The sequence below is a fragment of the Etheostoma cragini genome, chromosome 1, assembly GCF_013103735.1.
Source record: "Etheostoma cragini isolate CJK2018 chromosome 1, CSU_Ecrag_1.0, whole genome shotgun sequence".
Lineage (NCBI taxonomy): Eukaryota > Metazoa > Chordata > Actinopteri > Perciformes > Percidae > Etheostoma > Etheostoma cragini.
In genome coordinates this window covers 7260493-7282446 of record NC_048407.1, presented here as the reverse complement: position 1 = coordinate 7282446, position 21954 = coordinate 7260493, and the positions used below count along the sequence as shown (strand labels likewise).

Here is a 21954-nt window from a genome sequence, read left to right as displayed (position 1 = left end):
ACACACACACACACACACACACACACACACACACACACACACACACACACACACACACACACACACGGATTCTATTTATCACCATCAGTCATTTAGGACAACATTGGCCGAATAAAGGAGCCGAATAATTTTGCACGCACCACTTTTCAGTTTTTTACTTGCTAAAAAAGTTTAAAATATCCAATAGATTCCGTTCCACTTCACAATTGTGTCCCACTTGTTGGTGATTCTTCACAAAAAATAAAAAATGTATATCTTTATGTTTGAAGCCTGAAATGTGTCAAAAGGTTGAAAAGTTCAAGGGGGCCGAATACTTCCGCAAGGCACTGTAGCAATGTATCCATGATGAAGCATGATTTTGAACTGCTCCAAAACAACAAGATCACACAGATGCTCAAAAGTATTGACCACCAGCGCAGCAACCAACGTTAACAATGACCATTTAGGTCCAAAGCAACACTCCCTGTAAGTTTGACCATTACTTCTCTCCCAGGAGCTGAATCATTGGCGATACGCTTTTAACAAAGCAGATTTGATAATCACATGACTAGCGCTATCCTCTGCACTCAATGATGAATAAGCTTCCTGCGCTATTCCAGTCAGCACACACTGAAGCACCAACACACAATCTGTATCAGGCCACCCCCTAACCTTAGCAACACGCTCAAACAACACAACAAAGTATCGAGATCCTTCTTATTAAACTGAGGCAGTAGCCTTTAATTATTAATATCAAAGAAACACAGCTCCAGACAACTGCCCGCAGTTTTGAGAATTTGGTTTCCAATAAAAGTCAATGTGTGTATTTCCACGGACTGCGGAACAGCTGCGGAACGTCTGCATCCTGACTCCGTCCCAGCTCTGGCTATCCCCAGCCCTCCAGAGCAGATGCACAGAACTTCTAATTTTGCCGGATGCCGGAAATCTCTGCGGCAATTCAGGATATGGCAGATGTGCGGGATAGGAAGTCAAGCACAGAAACAAAATAAAACATCCAGTTAATCCTTTGGATAGAAACAAACTGTTGTTGTTTTTGTGGTTCTATTTTACATGAATGCGAAATCTTATGGGTCCTCGAGACTTCAGCTGTCAGTCATGGCCGCAGCTGTTCCGCAACAATTCCAGACCTGGTGGGTGTTGAGTGTGACCCCCAATTTCCTATGGTAATATGACGCTATTGCATCAAACTTCAACTGGCAAAATAAAACGATAGCAACAGATCCAGCAAGACAGTGCAACGTCCCCATGCGCACTCAGAGGACTAACCCTCACCCAGTGTGAAGTTTTCCCGCTATCTAACCCAGCTAACTAACTCAACCCAAATCTTCATGCAGCTACTTGTGGTGGGTATTTATGCACCAACGACCGCTGTACTGGGAGAGCACGCTAGCAACCCTCCAAAAACCATGGACATATTCCCATGCTAAAAGCTTCACCCATGTTCGCCACAACACTACCAAGGATCAGCTCAACAAGCCCAAAAGTGGACCATTGCTACAGCCTACAAGAGAAAACTCCACCCACTTTAACTAGCAGTACGCACACGAGGATCCACACCAGCTGCTCGGATTACCTGTTGATTGCAGCAACAACAAATGATTTGTAAGAAAATATGTCAACTACGAATTTATTTCAAATGCCAGAAAACAAGCCTTCACTTACCCTGCTCAACCAGCCAAACTAACGTAAAGCACCACTGCACTATGCCAAATGAACAAACAAGCAAACAAAAAATTACCAAAGTAAGACAAAAGCTTCTTACCATTCCGACAGACTTATCCCCACTCACGGCTGCACCAAATCTGTCATCAACTCAAGACAAAGATAATTAATATCAGTGATATTCTACTGCTCAGTTCTACTGCTAGTGGAACCCACTCCAACAGAGTGGCCTCACTGAATAATACAGAGGCCGTCACAATATGGTGTCAGGGTTAGAGTCAAGAGGGTAAGCTTCTCTCCACAAAATTTTGGCTGCTAACAAGCCCTCACCTGCCGTTAGCATTGCATTGATTCTCTACATTTATTTTGGCGCCACTTTGACAGTGAATAACTTTACATCTGAAGTGTTTGAAGACTATTTGTCCACTTATTTTGTACACAACAACAATGTATAAAAGGCTCCATTAGCTTGTATCTTACATTAGAGCTTTGTAGCAGGCATAAAAATAGGCTAACAATTGTGTCATAACCACGCAACCAACTGTCACACAGTAGAGGAATTACCTAACAGTACAGGATAAGCCTGCAGGCAGTTTTGACCTGCATTAACTATTTATGTTTAATTACCAATCTTAATTCAAGCTGCAAGCAGCATTGGATGGGCCCTCGCGCCTCTAGGCGCATTGGGGTTACTGGCGGTTGACGCTCCTTGCGACCGTGTATTAGCGTTGCACAACTGAAAAGAGAACTTCCTGCTGAGATTCAATAATGCTATACTTTAACAAAATGAGTCTGTTTAAGTATAGCACATTGACTTGTAGTTCTACTTCCTGTTGCCACAAGGGGGCTCTACGACTTTGAGCCAATGTGGGCGAGTATTTTTCATCAGGGTTGGACAAGGATGGAATGTTGTATATGCCAGCTGTCCTTTTACACGGATGTCGATTTGGCTTAATTTCTACCTCCACTAACGTCTCTGTACCTTTTCAGAACAACAAGCCAAATAGCTGTGCAACTAATATTGCTTTGCCCGATTTATCTCCACAGCGCTGTTGCAAAAAAAAATGGCACAAACAGTATTAAAGTGCCCATATTATGAAGAAAAAAAAACGCTTTCTAGTATATTATATTAGATAATAATATATATTTTCTAATATACTATCAATCAATCCAACGCCAAAGAATCCTTTGTATCTTAAAGTAAGGTTTCCAAAATCTTTTCAGTGGTTCATTAACTCTTTGGAATGAGACATAAGGTGTCCTTGAGTGCCAAGAAAGGGGTCTTTAAATAAAATGTATCATTATTATTATTATTATTGTTATAAGAATAATGATAATAGACAATTCCACTTCCAACCTGTAGGGGGAACAAAAAAGGAAGATTGCTTAGGTGCAGGGCATGTTCTGTAAAGGTGCTGGTTGACAAGTAGCTAATGCTAATGTGCTTGGTCTATAACGTTAGCAAGCAAATTCTTTGTGGGTAACATAAGATTATGACACCGTTAAACAAGCTCAGTTATTTGTTTTGACCACGGTTAACAACTCTGGGCTAACCCACGAATTCATCAGTAACGCTACCTGTACAGATAGACAAATAATCTAATGGTAATTTAGCCAACTAGCACACCCGTCAGTCTGCCTCACTCTCCCGGTGCTAAATCGCCGTGGTAACTTATGCTGAACACCTAACCTGATCGGGAGCCGGTTAAATTGGAGATTAGAGATCAACCGGTATAAAGGCACCGCCTACTGACCAATCAATACTTGATGATGTTTTTAGAAGATCAGCCAGAGGGAGAGTAAAAGAAAGAGAGAGAGAGAGGGGTGCACTCATAATATAAAACATTTGCAACAACCCGGTTAATATTTCCTGATATCTTTATAAAAGATATAGATTTTAAGCAGAGGGAAATACGTATAGGTAATTTGTGTTTTACAATGACAAAAGTAGTAATTGTTTAAATTGAGTCTGGTCGGTTTGGTGATGGTGATTTGACCCTTAAATTAATTAACATACAAACATATTCAAATGTTGGCTGAGTGAACTTAACCTGCTACAGGATTACGCATAGGTCTGCTTCTGATAAGCGTCTCCTTTTTTAATCAGCTGTCTTACCTCTTTTAGAAAGCAGCAACTGTGTTGGGTTTCACCTGTAAAACCGTGTCTGTGTTCTTCATATTTATGTAGAATTATAGTTTACTCTTCTTGTGTAAAATATGTGGCTCTGGTAAATGTTTGCGAATGGTCACGTTGTGCAAACACCGCCTTTTTTGTGTGAAAGCACTGGATTGGGAAACCCTGGGTTGATTGAAGTTGAGTAACGCCGTTGTGACACACTTTACGCAGGATTGCGGTTGTTAGGGTTAGTGAAGCCAGGTAACTGAAAAAAATCCAGGGGAAGGTTGAGCTTTATTCGTAGTACAGGCCTCTGGCATTGTATGGTCAATGTTGTAAAGTACCAGTGTAGAATCTCTGTTAAGTTGTTCGACGACACTTAGAGTTAACCGGCTAACTGATAGCTCTCTCCACTTGCACAATTCAAATTTTCTTAAAAACTTGCCATTTTCAGCATAGCTTGCTTGCTCAAAGTTTGTTGTTGTTTCCCGAAGCACTGGGGTTTTGGGAACAGAATTCAAAGAGCGGAAGGGGTTGGGCAAAGCCTAACAATACGCGCCAAATGTCAGGTTTTATTTTTTGCATGTGTTGAGCCAAACTTGGAACTGTGTAAAAAAACAACACTAGCTTATAGGTGGATCTTCTGTAAAGCAGTATTGGGGAATTTCTCTGTCAAAAACTGTAGTATTACTGTTGAGTCCTTACTGTGTCTGTGCGGTCTTTGGGCACATTATGGTCCTATTTCAAAGGGGATTTGTCCACCTCAAAAAAAACAGTTTTGTTCAAATACCTTATTTGTTAACAAGTAATTAGATAATTAGTCTTTTGATTGAGCTTTTACCAGCAAGGCCTCTTTATGAGAGTGATGACAGATCCTCCTATATGTGGGAGGAGTGACAGTGACTCTTTTTGGGCATGATATACAGGGTAAACAACCAACCTTTCAAAAGCACAGCTCGTACCGTTGCTGGTTAACGGTGGCACCAGAAACATGCATAGCTTACAGTTACTTAACCGGGAAAACTATCATGTTGTAATTTCATAAACACATCACTGTCCGTAGGCTATATAAACTGTCATATTATTAAACTGCCATTCAGCCCACAGTGAGACTGGACAAGCACTAGTGCTAGCTAAATGACCGAACACACAAGCACCGTGGGTACGATATGGTATGGTAACGTTAGCTAGCTAGAATAGCGTTTGATAACTTCAAATGACCAACTTACCCGTGCTTTTACGCCACTGTTAATTTGACTTGTGCTTAAACCAAATGTCGTTTTGGCTGTCTGCTTAGGATATAACGTCAATCATGCTGTACTTTTGGAGACAAGACGACTAGCTACAAAGGTGCGTAACTTATGGTCTGTCACTTCCTTCAGACATTTAGCTAGCTGTTTAAAATGGCAGTCTCTCTCTCTCTCTCTCTCTCTTCTTGAACCAAAGCTGGGACCAGGGGTGGAAGGGCCAAGAGGCTGAAAAAGAGACAACATTTTACGTGTTATTTGCTTCAAGATAGACTGTAATAGCTGTATGAAGACTATTTATCGATACAAAAACATGATAGATCATTGGTGTTTAGTGTTCTTTGAGTCGTGAGTGAAAGTGCACGTGATAATTCCCTGGGTTAAAGTGTAACGTGGTACAGTCCATACCTTTCTAGACTGTAAAAAAACGACCATAATGCACAATTATTTCCTAATTTACAACAAGCTCTTAATGTGGTTTATGTTTTATTGCTAAAAGCCTTTATTGATGCGTAGAGGAACAATTTGTTTATTGCACATGAACAAGGACAGAAATAATTAAACACACATAATAAAAGATAACTTGAATGTAAAGTATTGATCACTCAACATTTGAAACAATCAACTTTACTAGAAATGAAATAGGATGAATAAAAATGAATACAAACAATAAAGACATTTAACATTACTAATAAAACAAAGATTTTATCTTTTGAAAAAATTACAAATAGGGCTCAAATCATAGCTCAAATACATAAAAGGTAAAAACTAAACTGACTAGTTGGCTATTCAAAGCTGCCATGTCTTTCATTATTAAATAAATACAAACATAATTAAATAAATATGGAATAAATCCCTAAATGAATAATAAACAAGGCGTAAATGAGTAAACATCGCTTTTTTCAAATGACTACATTTAATTATTTCAGGGGACCTTTATTTCTTTAGGTTTCTTGCCCAAGGACAATTCGACAGGGACTGCAGGGCCAGGGATTGAACCACCAACCTTCCGACCGGCAGGGAACCATTCCACCACTGACCCACAGCCACCCCTTTTACGTAAGAGAAAATGTAGAAAGCAATGCAACCTCAACAGATAATGTGACACTTCAACAGGGACTGCAGGGCCAGGGATTGAACCACCAACCTTCCGACCGGCAGGTAATCGCTCTACCAATGAGCCACAGCCACCCCTTTTATGTACGGGAAAATGGAGAAACCAAATGCAACCTCGACAGGTAATGTAGGACCCTACATGATGCAAAGCTTATTACAAAGCTACCAAATGATTCAATAATTTGACAGGCAATATTGATTCAAAATGGATTTTGTTTTTTTAATACCATTGTATTGCTTCCCCTAAAGAAAATTGTCAGTTCTGTCTCTACGTTTGGAACACTGACTCCATAGCATTGTAAACTCTGTAGCCTACTTACCGGTATAATTCACATTAAACTGAACATTCTTGTCGTCGGTGAAGTAAGACAAGATGAATGGGACTTTTTTGGGAATATTAATGTAAACATTTCTGTCCTCATTCATCTCATTGTTTCGTTGTTTGTACAGCTGAAGTTATTGTGTAACGATCCTAGACTTTATGAAAATATAGCAACAGGCGCTATATACCCCTGTTGCCTAGGTTTTCCCCACATTTTTCCACAGCCGATTAATTAACCAGACTTCTTTCTGCGGATTGATGGATGTCCTCCAGAGTGATCAGAACTGTGTCCATGGCAACGCTCAGCTATACATGGCAGTGTTCTGTTATGCAGAATTAGTAAAAGTGTTTGACCAAATAAAATCAAGTATTCAACCAAGCCGTGTAATAATTTTAACTGTAGGCCTACATGGTTATCTCACAGTTTCAGACCAAAGCAACTAGCTAATAGCCCAGTATCACCATCACATCCCTATCTGCCAGAGCAAATAAAACATGAGGTCAGCAGATTTGCTGGTTCCCAGGCTAACTAGTGCCCCCCTCCCCCCTCCCAGGAAGAGAATGCAGAGGGGCCAGAGCCAGTGCAAGCCCCAGCCCAGGTCACAACAAGTTGGTTGCTACAGCTGCTAGCTAGCTGCTACTTAAAGAAAAGTGCAGCAGGTATTGTATACCAAGCACGGTGGGTCTGATCCCCATAGTCTGATCCCGGACCACCCTGACTCAATCAATCAATTATGTCATGTGAAATCAGTTTTTTGGGATCAAATTTTTTAAAATTATATATTCAGATACAATGTTGTATGAAAGCGTATAAAATACAATTCCAGTAAATGTAATCATGTCAGTTCCTGCAATTTAGGTATTGGACACAGCAATAATAATAAATATTAGAGCTGGGCAGCGATTAAAAATGTTTATCGCGATTAATTGCATAATTTCCCTGATTAATTGTGATTAATTGCAAAATGAAATAATGAATTCAAAAGTAGTGTATATAGTGCAATTTTATTTTAAATGTTCTGCCATATAAACAAAAGTGCCATTACATTTGTTCTGCAAAAACTTACCAGCATTTAGTTTATAAAGTAGCAGTTAAATAAAATATTTAGTGTACATCTCAACTTAAACAATGTATTTATCATGTCCAGAGGTGAATTCCATCTGGTTGGAACGTGTTGCATAAGCCACTCCTTATGTAGGCCTACACGTTCTTCTGTTGTTGCTCTAACTCTGCAGCACTCTGCTGGACTGGGTTTAGAGCCCCACAACTTTTCCGCACTTTGCTAGGACACTGTCCAACGCACTGTTAAGCAGAGACACTGAGGGACACTGTCCAACGCGCTGTAAAGCAGAGACACTGTGACAGAACGCTGGAGGCCGTGCGCAAAGCAGGGGACATGATCAGAAGGCAGAAGGCTCGCAGCATATTTCTTATCTATTCGTACTGTCTGTCCTAACTGCGGTGACTTTATTTGACCCATTCCACTGCTGTGCAACTTTAATAAGTGTCCTGCGCATGTTTCAGCTTAATGTCTCTCCTCAGTTTTCATTCCACTCAGAGCACGTGAATGCAGCGCCCACTTTTCATCAGTATAATGCACTGTAACTCTGAGATAATTATGGTTACCCAGTGAGTCCAGTAGTCCCCAGTGAGTCCAGTAGTCCCTAGTAAGATGAACAGCGGGCATATGTTGTAGCGTGGTCGCTTTTGCAGTCCTCTCCTTTTTAAACAACTGGGAGTCTGATGGTGCGTGTTGAGGGAATCTCACACCTGCCGTCGTTGTTGCGATTCTCTGACCGATGTCCTCCACAACCCTAATGGGCCTGCAGTCTGTAGCTATTGTTGAGTTATAAAAAAGTTATAAACTTTGTATGATGCAGCCAGGATAGGATTAAGATGCATTTGGTCTGTTCAGAGGTCAGGATGTTCCTTTTTCTTGTACCTCACCTACCCCCCTCTGTCTCTGCCAGATAAATAGAACTGAAAACTATTTAACATATAGAAAGAACCCGATTGTTTCACACCAGGAAGTAGCCTTCTGTCTCTTGTCCCCTGGGGTCTTAGTCTAGGCTAAGACAATACAATGTTGATTGGACTATGTTGATGTCAGAGTTTCACATTTACACGACAGAACCATTTGCTCTGCAACCAAAAGCGACCCCAAAAGGTGCAGAAGGCAGGTTGTCATTGGTCAGCAAAGATGCACTCGACCTGCTGTCATGACAATTACGGACCAATGAGAAAGGATTTGAATGTGCCAGGTGAAAAGGAACCGCCCCAAGGTGCAGGAGATAAATGAGTGGGACTTAGGACTTTTTATCACTGGTTTCACGTGTCTCCATCAGGTGGAAGCGTGGATCCAGTCCGCTGTCAGCTGCAGTGTTATTATGTTTGTCTGTATTGTCTTTGTGTCTGATTGTGATTTGTCTTATCATCTTCATCACTGCTGTTGCATTAAAACTTTTCCTAATTCTCAATTCGACCCTCAGCTTCCTTTTCCTCAGAGATCCGAACAAACGCGAAGTTAGTTATGAATATCTAACACTATCCACGTCGCTATGGCATTTGTTAGCGTCTCTTGCCTTTGTTTATCTAAACTTACCCACACGCTTCATCTAAAGGAGCCTGTGTGATGGCAAAATTACATAGACAGTGATTTTAAACATAGGCAATGACTGTTTATCTGTGTTTATTCATTTCTTACTCATTCGTAAAAGTAAATCTTTCTTTTAAGTTAAACCTCCACAATATGCCTCTAAACATGTGTCCCCTACTTCACACTCGCCTCATAAACAACGTGTCTGCTTCCTACGGACACCTCCTGTTTTAGGGCCCTCAGTCTCCAGGGACAGCTGAGAAGTGCAACTCTGTTTATCACCGGAATAAACAAATGGCAAACAGATGCAAGGCGCGAGAGATAGGCAAAAGGTCAGGTTGCCCAAACTCTAGGTCAGAAACGGAACTAATCTATGGAAAAGATTAGTCTCTCCACTCCTAAGGTAGAATGACGGCGACAGCCATCTGACGCGTTAACCAGATGTACAGGGACAGCAACTGGCACCAGTGAGCCTGAAGAATAAGATGAAGTGTGTGTTTCATTGAATGATTTGCTGGTATCAACTGTCAAGGTGATATTTCAGACTAGAAGTACTCTGGTGATAAGAAAAGTATTTACTAAGCCTGTGAGCAACAAACTTTCACAATAATAAAGAAATAATAACAACCGCGTTAACGCGCGATAAATAAATTGTCGGCGTTAATTAATTAATTAGTTAACGCGATAATGCGTTAACTTGCCCAGCCCTAATAAATATATATGTATAAAAGAGGGGCAGGTTCTCATAAAGGATCCTAGTGGCTTGTGGAAAAAAGCTTTTCCTGAACCTCTGTGCTGGCCTGGTGTATCCGGTATCTTCTTCCCAATCTCAACAGGGAGAAAAGGAAGCACCTGGTGTAAATCTCCCTGAATCTGAATATTAGGGCCCTATGATTTCCGGGAAGCAGAAAACGGAGATGGAATCACGAAATCTACACATGAAAACAGAATTCTCTAATACACACGGAAACACATGGAATTTGTATGTATTTTGTTGACATATTGAATAAATTTTTTTTTTTTTTTACCTGCTATTATCCCCATACCTGCCCGGCACGTCACACCATGGGCAACTCTGGAGTAGGACAGAGTCCAACCCCTATCCAGGAGTACGGTTCCAAAACCGAGACTGTGCGCAGAGGTAATCCCCACCAGATCTAACTGGTAGCGCTCCCCCTCCCGCACAAGTTCCGGCTCCTTTCCCCACAGAGAGGTGACATTCCACGTCCCCAGAGCCAGCCTCTGCCGCCCGGGTCTGGTCCGTCAAAGCCCCTGACCTTCGCTGCCACCCATGTAGCAGCGCATCCGACCCAATTGGTTCCTCCCACAGGTGGTGGGCTCATGGGCTGGAGGGAGAGGTGCCACGTAGGTTTTTCGGGGTGTGCCTGGCCTGGCTCCGTGGCAAACCCGGCCACCAGGCGCTCGCTGACGAGCCCGCCGTCTGGGCCTGGCTCCAGATGGAAGCCCCGGGCTTCTTCCGGGCTGGGTCCCTCGATCCCCTCCTTGTTTTTCCGTAGGATCTTTGAATTAATTGGATTAACAAATATAAAACGCAAATAGTTGACCAACACTATACATTTCAGTGTATCAGTCCAAAAGGATCTGTATCAAACTGATTAAACTGTAAACCTGAGTTGAGTTACAGTGTACAGTAAATACAATGTATTTGTCTGAGTTAATACTAAAGTAAACTAATTTTAGCTTATTTTCATTACAAGCCATAATCAATTCAATGTATGTATAATAGTTCATAACGTTGTTACTGTTGTTTCAATCCCTTTCCAGTCAGTGCCAGGGGTCGATCCACAACCTTTCGATTGGTAGGGGACTGCTGTACCATTTTAGTGCCAGCTGCCCCATTAATGAAAAGGGTGATTTGCATAATCCAAAAGAAATAGAACATTTCTGTGTCTAAGGAACTTGTATTAATGTGTAGAGTCCCCAAGTAGTCCATTGCTGTTCGGGTCGCGGGGGGAGCGCCTCCAGCAGGGCCCCCAAACTTCCCTTTCCCAAGCCACATCGACCAGCACCAACTGGGGGAAGCCCTAGACGTTCCTAGGCCAGGTTGAAGATAAAATCTCTCCACCTAGTCCTGGGTCTTCCCTGAGGCCTCCTCCCAGCTGGACGTGCCTGGAACACTTCCCTTGGGAGGCGCCCAGGGGGCATGCTTCCCAAATTCCCAAACCACCTCAACTGGGTCTTTTCGACCCCTCCTTAGGAAACCTACTTTGGCCGCTTGTACCCTGGATCTTATTCTTGTGGTCATGACCCAACCTTCATGACCAAAGCTGAGGGTAGGAACAAAAATTTAATTGAATTTGTAGGAGCAAATTTGTGCACATCCTACCACTCTGTTCTCTGCACTGGCTGCAAGTTAGCTTAAAAAAATAAAATATATAAAAATTGTATTTTCCATCTATATAGCCTTGCTCCTCATTACTACCTCTTTGCTTATCAAACCTCAGAACTGTGGCACAGGCCGTCTGGTTGTTTTCAAGGGTGATACTATAAATAAAATTGAATTGAATTGAATATCAAAAGTAGTTTTTGGCCTTGAAACAAGTTCCTGTGTCATAATGTAATGTTTGCAACTGTTTGTGGATGTCTGTCGTTTTGAGTTAAAAAAATCACAAAAAAGCGACATCAAAAGTTGGTGGAGCTGCCATTGATTTTTACTTTCCTAGCTGCACGACTGCAATACATGATCTGCCTGTTATAACAAAAAAATGTACTAAGTTTCATAAATTTGTATTTATTGCAAATAAATGATTAGTATAGTCATAGCAGCACAGTGAAAATACAGTAAATATACTGTACATGCAGATGTCTTAAAACAGACATTCACCTCAACAAATTCGGGTAAAATCACGTCTGCAGTGTCAACATTAAGGAAAAAAACAATTGTTGCTGCATTACAACTTTGACATTGACTTCTGATGCTCCTCAGTTGCTCGTTTTCTGCTGACAAACAGAGCTTTGTCTGTCTGATAGGGTGTCTTCTTCTGCACTGTCTGATGCAGGTAGCCATTAAAGAAGTCGGCCGCTGTCAGCCTTTTTTTCAGGAGCACTGCTTTGAATCCCACCCAGCCATCCTGGAATATGGAACACATAAGAAACAATCAGCAGGCATTCTCATTTAATGCAGGACCTTCAGAACGTAAGTGGTGTCCTGGATGTATGAAGGGAGGAAGGAAGGATGTTGATCCAATGGTTTGATAGGAAACACTACAAATTGAAAGGAGGCTCCTGTAAGCAATCCATTTTATGATAATATAATAGGCCTCCCTGGACGAGATTTGAGATTCTTGTGAACCTTGGGGAGCATGGGATGTTCACACTATTAAAAAAATCATGCTCTTGTTTGGTAATCCATCCCTCTTTCTTAGCTGCTGACAGCCAGGAACGGGCTTCAGCTGTGGAACAATTTACCCAGCATAATATAATTAATTACACAGTATGATTAAGTGGAATAATAAGTGAACCAGAGAAAATCTTAGACTAAAGATTTGTTACAAGACAAAACTGCTTTAGAACGTTGCGGGGAAAAGTTGCAAATGTGTGAACTGGCTAGTCTTAGACTGACTCAAGCCAGCCAATGAGATGAGTGACACCCTCGGCAGGCAGTGGCAATTTTATTTATTACAGGGTTAAAGTCAGTAAGTGTACCTGTTTAATTTTCCCAGAGACAATTGCTGTGTTTGAGGAATATGAAGAAAGAACACATTTTGAAACAAAACAAACACAAAAACAAGTCCCACCTGGACAATTGGCAGCGGGCCTGCCAATTTTTTCAGATCAACCGCACTCAGTAAAAATGTTTGCACATGAAGCAATTTGTTGTGACTTTTGGAAAACATATGAGTAATGATAAGGCTGCACACTTAAATGTCAACATTTCTGTGAAAATGGGGAAATATGTTTTTCTCCATGTGTGCTCAGGCATTGAAACTTTGGACAACCCTGCTTTATTATGACATTAAAGTATGTAACATGCTTATCAAAAAGGCTTTACTGTGAAATTATTTCGAGTGATATAAGGAACATTTGCGAAAGTAATCACATCCGAATTCTGCTGTTCAGGACATTTACACATAATGTAACAAAACAACATTTCAAAATTTTCATAATTTCATGCTTCACGTGTTGTCGGGGCAAATGTGCTGGTTTAAGATATTATCATTAGTAACCGAAATACAGCTAACAAAGTTTAACAGACCTTGCAGCAGACAGCCAGAGTGTTGGACTCCTTCTGATAGCTCAATGAGCCAGGGACCAGTTTTCTTCTTTGATCTGCAAACATGTGATGACAGCTCAGGGTCAAAGCACATTACTGGGGTAGCACAGACACACACGTCACATCTTAATGCCAACCGGCCTATAGCTCAGAGGATGCAGCCTCCGGTTCAGAAATCATTCAAAAGTTTACTAGAGCACTTGTGACGACACACAGCAGTCTCCTGAGGTGTGTACCATGAAGCGGGATGTATGGGTTGGCAAGGTAAAGTCAGAGTTTTAAATGTCAAAAATGTCTCTCTCTTCTAACATGGCTTACATGGTGAATGCTTCCTGAACTACATAAAAGTGCTTTGAGTAGTCGTTAAGACTAGAAAATTGCTATTTAAAACAGGCCATTATACAATCGATAGAATACATTTTATTTGGTTAACTTGTGATTTCCATTATCGGACAATGTTAGAGCTTCAGACCTTGAATCTATTAGATAGCAGACTCTACAGTCAGAGGTGTAGAATGAGCAGCTGTCACGTTAGAAATAAACGGCCGGCATACAGAGTGAATCGAGTAGTGAAAGAAATACAATCAAGCGTATATTAATGTTTCTTAGGACCTGTTTAGACGTACATGGTTATTTTGATAAATAGAGACATTTCCCTTAGTTTGAGCCCTTTGTTTATACGAAAAGAGAGAATCTGCCTCTGAAAGAGAGTCTTTCTAAAAACTCCGGCCAGAGTGAATACTTTGGAAATCTTCGTTTGCAGGTTTGCATGTAAACTGAGACAAACGGAGGATTAGGCAGCCGAGGAGGTGAGGAAGAGAAGAGAGAGGAAGTGATTTGTTGCGGTTGTTGCTATTTTTGAGATTCTGATTGGCTAACGTGACTTGGCATGCTCTTGCTGGCATTAATATACACGGCTAGGTTTAAGCAAACTCTTTTCTGAAAACTGACAGCTGTGCAATGTTATTTTTTAAAACAAAGAAGTTAAAATGTCCGTTTATTAAAATAGCCAACCATGTGTAAACCAGTGGCAATTTCTTTAAGACTTCAAGGGAAGCTTCCCCTAAAATGTAAAAAAAAAATTAATGGTCTAATATGTACTATTGTTTTAACAGTTTACTGACCAAAAATTCCCTTTGGAATACGTTCATCTCGAAGAAGAGTTTATTTAGAATGAGCCGACTCAATTTCCTTGTCATACATTCCCGTAGCATCACAGGGCATTTCCCTGTTGAAGCCTAGCGTCCATGGACTTCAATGGGGCTGCTTTGAACAGTTTTTTTAAGTGCTTATAAACTAAACGGTCACTTGATAAATGCTGAGATTATGTACTTCCCACGGCCGCTCAGCGTCTCTGGGGGTCAATGGAGAAGCGGGCTGGCCTGGACTTGGGGCTTCTGCATGATGATTGGATGGTCTGTCAAAAGTTAGCAAACGGCACACGATGGCAGACTGCCAATTTTGTCAACCTGGTCTTAAAAAAGCCATTTGAAAGTCTTCCTTATGAGGAGAAACTAAGAATTAAACACCATGGCAGATCAACACCTAACATATTTTTGGTGCAAAAGGTAGGGCAAAGTAACATGTCTTTTAATCTCTTCTAGTATGACAAAGTTAGCTGGCTGACTGGTAGTGCTTTGACAAAGAAAATGTACTGCTAGCCCTGCCTTTTGATGACAACATGTCACAGGTATTATAAATTATTATAATAGTTATATTATTATTATATTGTCTTTATTATTATAAATAAATGGACAATTTGTATGATGTAGGCTGAAAATGAGCTTCCCCTCTTTGAAAGACCAGCAGCTACCACTGGTGTAAACGTAGCCTCATACCATGGTCTGGGTGAATACTTAATTTTAAATGGCTGCAAAAAAATGATAAAGGACACCTAATAACTGAGTTCAAGTCAAACCAATGGTTTACCATTCTAAATGAAAGAAAAGAAAATGTGAATCTTTTCTTTCCAAAGCTGAGTGTAGTCCTTAAATGTCTTGTCCTCTAAACACCACAGTATGGCGGTAAGATACAGGCTGCAAGATGTAAGTTGCACCGTCCTTCTGAAACATTGTAAAAATAAACTCTGACCCGACTTTGTTTCAAAGCGATCATCTCTCATCCTGGTTGCTGTTCAGGTCGCAGCCGACAGTACACATGAAGGATAATTTGTTCCTAAAAATCTTTATATTGATTTGGGGACAATACGTGGCCGATAGCTAGCTTGTCTTGTTGTTAAACATACTGTCAAACTGTTTGTCAACCATACACAATGTCACTGACTCTAAATCTTGTTAGCAGAAAGTTAGCTTTCTGGCTTGTAGCAGTCTGAGCTGAAAGGTTCTATGAACTTTGTGGACTACAGTATATACAGTCATGGACGAAATTATTGGCACCCCTGGAACTTTTCCATAAAATGCACCATTTCTCTCAGAAAAGTGTTGCAATGACAAATGTTTCTGTATACACATGTTTATCACTTTAAGTGAATTGACAAAAACAGCAGAAGAAAAAAGGCAAATTTGACATAATTTTACACAAACTCCCAAAATGGATTGGACAAAATCATTGGCACCCTAATAAACATGTAGGTAAATAATTTCATTTCAAGCATGTGATGTTCATTTAAACTCACCTGTGGCAAGTAAAAGGTGCTGGCAATATAGAAATCAAAACTGAAGCCAGTTAGAGTGTATCAAAGTTGGCTCAACCTTTGTGGTGTGTGCCAAACCAAGCATGGAGAAGAGAAAGAAGAGCCAAGAATTGTCTGAGGACTTAGGAAGCAAAATTGTGGAAAAATATCAACAATCTCAAGGTTACAAGTCAATCTCCAGAGAACTTAAAGTTCTTTTGTCCATGGTGCGCAATACACTCACCTATAGGATTATTAGGAACACTATACTAATACTGTTTTTGACCCCCTATTGCCTTCAGAACTGCCTTAATTCTACATGGCATTGATTCAACAAGGTGCTGAAAGCCTTCTTTAGAAATGTTGGCCCATATTGATAGGATAGCATCTTGCAGTTGATGGAGATTTGTGGGATGCACATCCAGGCCACAAAGCTCCCGTTCTACCACATCCAAAAGATGCTCAATTGGGTTGAGATCTGGTGACTGTGGGGGCCATTTTAGTACAGTAAACTCATTGTCATGTTCAAGAAACCAATTTGAAATGATTGGAGCTTTCTTACATGGTGCATTATCCTGCTGAAAGTAGCCATCAGAGGATGGTACATGGTCAGAAACAATGCTCAGGTAGGCCGTGGCATTTAAACGATGCCCATTTGGCACTAAGGGGCCTAAAGTGTGCCAAGAAAACATCCCCCACACCATTACACCACCACCACCAGCCTGCACAGTGGTAACAAGGCATGATGGATCTATGTTCTCATTCTGTTTACGCCAAATTCTGACTCTACCATTTGACTGTCTCAACAGAAATCGAGACTCATCAGACCAGGCAACCTTTTTCCAGCCTTCAACTGTCCAATTTTGGTGAGCTCTTGCAAATTGTAGCCTCTTTTTCCTATTTTTAGTAGAGATGAGTGCTACCCGGTGGGGTTTTGTAGCCCATCCACCTCAAGGTTGTCCATATTGTGGCTTTACAAAGGCTTTGCTGCATACCTCGGTTATAACGAGTGGTTATTTCAGTCAAGTTGCTCTTCTATCAGCTTGAATCAGTCGGTCCATTCTCCTCTGACCTCTCGCGTCAACAAGGCATTTTCGACCACAGGACTGCCGCATACTGGATGTTTTTCCCTTTTCACACCATTCTTTGTTAACCCTAGAAATGGTTGTGCGTGAAAATCCCAGTAACTGAGCAGATTGTGAAATACTCAGACCGGCCCGTCTGGCACCAACAACCATGCCACGCTCAAAACTGCTTAAATCACCTTTCCCATTCTGACATACAGTTTGGAGTTCAGGAGATTGTCTTGACCAGGACCACACCCCTAAGTGCATTGAAGCAACTGCCATGTAATTGGTTGATTATATAATTGCATTTATGAGAAATTGAACAGGTGTTCCTAATAATCCTTTAGGTGAGACAATGTGGAAAATCTCCTTGGATTTGGACCAATAAGAAAAACTGATAAAAGAATGCAACGCAGGATAGTTTGAATAGTGGATAAACAACCTCAGTCAACTTCCATGCAAATTTAGGTTGTCCTGCAGAATCAGGGTGCATCAGTGTCAGCTCAACCCATACGTCGTCATGTGAATGAGAAGAAGCGCTATGGCAGGAGACTGAGAAGAACCCCACTTCTGACACAGAGGCATAAAAAAAACGGTCTGCAGTTTGCAAAAATGTAGCTGAGTAAGCCTCAATCTTTCTGGGAGAACGTTTTGTGGACAGATGAGACTAAGGTAGAGCTTTTTGGAAAAGCTGGGGTTGTTGTTTTGCTGCCTCTGACACTGGGTGCATTGACTGTGTGCAAGGAATCATGAAATCTGGAGACTATCAAAATTTTGGCCAATAACCTAGGGCCTAGTTTTAGAAAGCTGGGTCTGTGTCAGAGGTCATGTGTGTTTTAGCAGGACAATGACCTAAAACATACCTCAAAAAGCACCCAGAAATGGTTGGAGAAAAAGCACTGGAAAATTCTGAAGTGGCCATCAATGAGTCCAGTTCTACACTCATAGAACACCTATGGAGAGATATCAAATGCTGTTGCGAGAAGGCACCCTTCAAATCTGAGAGACCTGGAGCAGTTTTCAAAAGAGAGGTCCAAAATTCCAGTTGAGGTGTAAAAAGCTTGTTGATGGTTATAGGAAGCGATTGGTTTCAGTTATTTTCTCCAAAGGGTGTGCAACCCAATATTAAGCTGAGGGTGCCAACAATTTTTTCGGACCTATCTTTGAGTTTTGTGTAAAATGATGTCAAATTAGCCTTTTTTCTTCTGCTGTTTTTGTGCTGTAATAACATTTGTTATTGCAACTCTTTTCTGGGAGAAATGGTGCATTTTCTGAAAATGTTCCAGGGATGCCAATAATTTTGTCCATGACTGTATCCTGTGAGTCCGTCCTATTTACTGGAGCAGCAAACTTTTACATTGCAAAAGAACCTTATTGGATGGGAATGATTGTTTCAGGTATTACTCCAACACTCAGGTGTAACCAGGAAAACTTTAGATTTGTATTGTAAAACACATTCAAATATAAATGAATTGTTTAAAAATAAACTATTTAGCAAATCACCATGGTATTAGAGTGTTAATGCCCTTTAAGGTGTCCACTGTCAGGAATTAAGGGACAACGGCGGAGGCATGAATTGTCCGACCTGCAGAAAAGTACCATTAATGTGCCTTGTTGGGCATGAACCCTTGCTTACGGCAGTGCTCTATGGAACTCTAATGGAATGACTCAAAGGTGTTATTAACACCGTGGTGAACCTTTGGAAATGAACAAAACAAAACCGTGAAAAATTGTATTTACTGCATTTAACACATTCTAAAGTCTCCTAAACATGATAGGCGATGGTGCCCAACTAGTCGCTGCACTGTGCTTAAAGTTCAAGTTATTTCAACTTTGACCTAGTTGCCTTTCGAAAGCGCAACCAACAAGATAACCGCATGTTGTTACCTTGCAATGGGAAATAGCTCCCTTGCCACCCTTGATGACAAATACCTGCGCTGCGCGGGTATTCAGGTAGCAACTTGGGGATTTGCTCTGCGCTTTGCTCTGCGCTTTGCTCTGCGCTTTGCTCTGCGCTTTGCGCTTTGCTCTGCGCTTTGCTGAGCCCTACATAGCGATGCACCGAGAGCAAATTGGTTTTCATGTGTAGGCGGCTTTAGTATAAGTAGCAGTAGACAGCTATACAGCCAGCATCCAGGCAGCAACTTGGGGATTAATGTTCTGCTCAAGGACACTTTGACATGTGGTCGGAGACGCCTGGGATCAAACCTCCAATCCTTCAAATCACAGCGATCCCTGCTACACCAAGGCACTTACAGAGTGCTGCAGGAACGAATTCTAAAACCCGGAAATGAGTGAGCAGCATTTTTGCACTTCCAGATCCCTCACCTGGAAGTCAGTTGGTTTTTGGTTTACAGTTGTTGTCACAGTATCCCAGTTTCAATCAGAGCAACCCAACTAGAATATTTAATATTAAAGCATTTTAATCTTTCAGTAACAGGATTTAGTCTAATTTCACTTTCTGAAACCAAGTTTTTACATTTACAAACTGGATATTCCAAACACCAGGATTTAGATGGAAAAAAGTGTACTGTACTCTACTGTACTGAAAATATATTCATGGCCTGTACATTTGATTTTGACAAACTTACCCAGTAATGAAATATGACATTTTCCTACAAAATCCAGAAGTTTTATTGTCCTGCCCATCCATGTGGTCTTCAAAGGTATCTGATGGCAGAGAGGAGAATCAGTACAGTCATGGTCAACAATGTCTTCCATGGCTAAGAGTGAACAGTCTAGATCAGTCCTCAGTACCCTTGATCCGATGGCACGATACAGACGATCAATTTGGTCACAAGTCTGTTCCTCCCAGACTATCCAGCTCATGGATGCATTGATTTTCGGGGCTATTGGAGAAAATGAATGTGTAAGTTAAAGGAGGTCCTCTTGTTTTATATTTAGAATGACTGCGTCTGTGTAGTTTTAAACTACGTACCAAAGGTTGCGCCTGTCTGTTTTTGCTCCCTTTTATGGGCCAGTCTCTCAGGCAATGTCATAAGTGTATCAATCAGCTGAAAACAAGAATACAAATACAGTCACTATGTTAAATCCTGTTAGAAAGAGGACAAGGTAACCATCCTCTAGCAGAAACTCACGAGATGTGCTCCTTTTGTGGCTAGAACAGCTCCAAGCCCCTCAGCAGTGCAGTTCTCAGGGACCTGATGAAGCTCTTGGTGGAGAATGGGCCCCACATCAAACCTGCAATGTGAAGACATTCTTAATCTGTTTATGTTTTGTAAGGACAAAACAGGAAGAACACAGAGCTTTTGCCTCCGCTTACCTATGAGGGCAAATCTGGATGATGGTGACCCCTGTCACAGTGTCACCATGCATGATTGTGTGGAAGATGGGTGCTGGTCCTCGCCACCTAGGCAGCAGGCTGGGATGAACATTCAAAATTCCGCTGCAATCAAAAAGCGGGTGCACAAACACACCAACACCTTATATTATACAGTGTATATGAAAAACAATTTTGGATAATAATTTCAGGTGTTTGCCTTCTCTCCACCTCTCAGACTAAAGGAGCTTGAGTGGACAAAACATTACATTTATTTAACCAAAAGTTGTCTTTTGTTTTATGTAGTCCAGGGATCTCCTGCCATGATGCGGCTCAGGCACAGCTACTTATTTATCGATACAATGTTCACATCAATGAAGCTCGGGGGGGAGCATTCCCCCGAGACCTTATGTTCTTTTCCCCTGAGCATGTTACCTTAGATCAGGGAGGCTCCAAAGTCATGGTTGCAGCGGTCGCCGTGGTCCCGCTACACGTCCTGCGATGCCCTGTTACATCCTGCTACGCTCTGTGGTGCCCTGCTACGTCCTGCAGTGCCTTGTAATTAGGGCTGCACAATTGATCGATTTTTAATCACGATCACGATTTTGACTTCCAACAATCAAATTTGCGTGATTGAGCGATTTGTTTTTAAAATGCGTCATTTCATAGAACGCTCGGGGTGTTTTGCATAGCCCATTTACCGTTCCGTAAACCACTGTCTGATCATGTGCCAGTCAGAGTAGTTCCCTACACCCTGTGCAGCTCAGTTTCTAAATGTAGACAGTCACAGAGGACAGAGTAACGGGAGGAAGACTCGACAGATAGCAGTTGGATATATACACGTCGGTCTCAAGGTTTACCAGTTTACCAGTGAACGCAACATTTTGTCCCACAGCAGCAGGGAGCAGTGCTAGTCGGTGCTAGTAGTGTCTGTTAGATGTTTGCTCCTCTAGGACGCACCGGTGCTAATGTCTTCGCATCTGCTGCAATGCTGTTTATATGGGTATGGTTTAATTTTGCGTTACATGACCCATTTTGTCTGTAAAGCCGTGCCTGTGTTGGATCTCTCCTCTACTCTCTCTTCTCTTAGGCTGAATCCCATTTCCCTGTCTTACCCCTACCCCTTGGCCATTACCCCTACCCCTTGGCCCTTGAAACCAAGGGGTAGGGGTAAGGGGTGAAAACATACCCCTATGAAATGGGACACCACTTGGTGACATCACCATACAGTATTGATCACAAACTTCCAAGATGCTGTCTCTGTCTGTTGATTGTGTGGGTTTGGACAACAGTGTGTGTTATATATTTTATAGTTATTTTAGGTTCACTTTGGTAGTGCAGAGGCAGATGTTCTTATCTGTGTAGTACTTAGGTCTGTCTGCAATACAAATGTGTATACACATGCATCATGTGTACATATACATACATATACACCCTGTATACATGCTGTGTTGTATATCTGTTTCAGTTATCAGCGTTTTGAATGTCATTGATGTTCACAAAAACATTTTGTTTACAAAAATCTGTCTTTATTGGTGATAAATTTAACATAACAGGCAAAAACGTTACATAAATTGATGTTACAGAACCATTATCAACTATAAAGAACCATAACTAACATGTCGCACACATAAAAAGGCTTCATATGTGTAAAACTAAAAAAATACACACAAGACCACAA

General features: G+C 41.3%; 2 protein-coding genes across 13 annotated transcripts in view; both read right to left on the bottom strand.

The window, feature by feature from the left end:
• Positions 1-5194, bottom strand: part of celf1 (cugbp, Elav-like family member 1) — a 64398-nt gene extending 59204 nt beyond the window's left edge. For 10 of the 11 annotated variants that reach the window (XR_004657106.1, XM_034875112.1, XM_034875402.1 and 7 more), the window contains exon 1: positions 5008-5194. The gene's annotated coding sequence lies outside the window, so the exon portion shown is untranslated. The remainder of the gene's footprint in view (positions 1-5007) is intronic. The other variant, XM_034876122.1, reaches the window with a different exon arrangement.
• Positions 5195-11793: 6599 nt separating this feature from the next.
• mtfmt (mitochondrial methionyl-tRNA formyltransferase) overlaps positions 11794-21954 on the bottom strand; it is a 25068-nt gene continuing 14907 nt past the window's right edge. For both annotated transcript variants that reach the window (XM_034877132.1, XM_034877049.1), the window contains 7 exons: positions 20277-20399; positions 20092-20194; positions 19932-20007; positions 19751-19842; positions 19585-19663; positions 13277-13350; positions 11794-12152 (listed from right to left, as the gene is read on the bottom strand). In XM_034877132.1, coding sequence (XP_034733023.1) covers positions 11973-12152; positions 13277-13350; positions 19585-19663; positions 19751-19842; positions 19932-20007; positions 20092-20194; positions 20277-20399 — 727 coding nt within the window. In that variant the 3' untranslated portion in view covers positions 11794-11972. The remainder of the gene's footprint in view (positions 12153-13276; positions 13351-19584; positions 19664-19750; positions 19843-19931; positions 20008-20091; positions 20195-20276; positions 20400-21954) is intronic.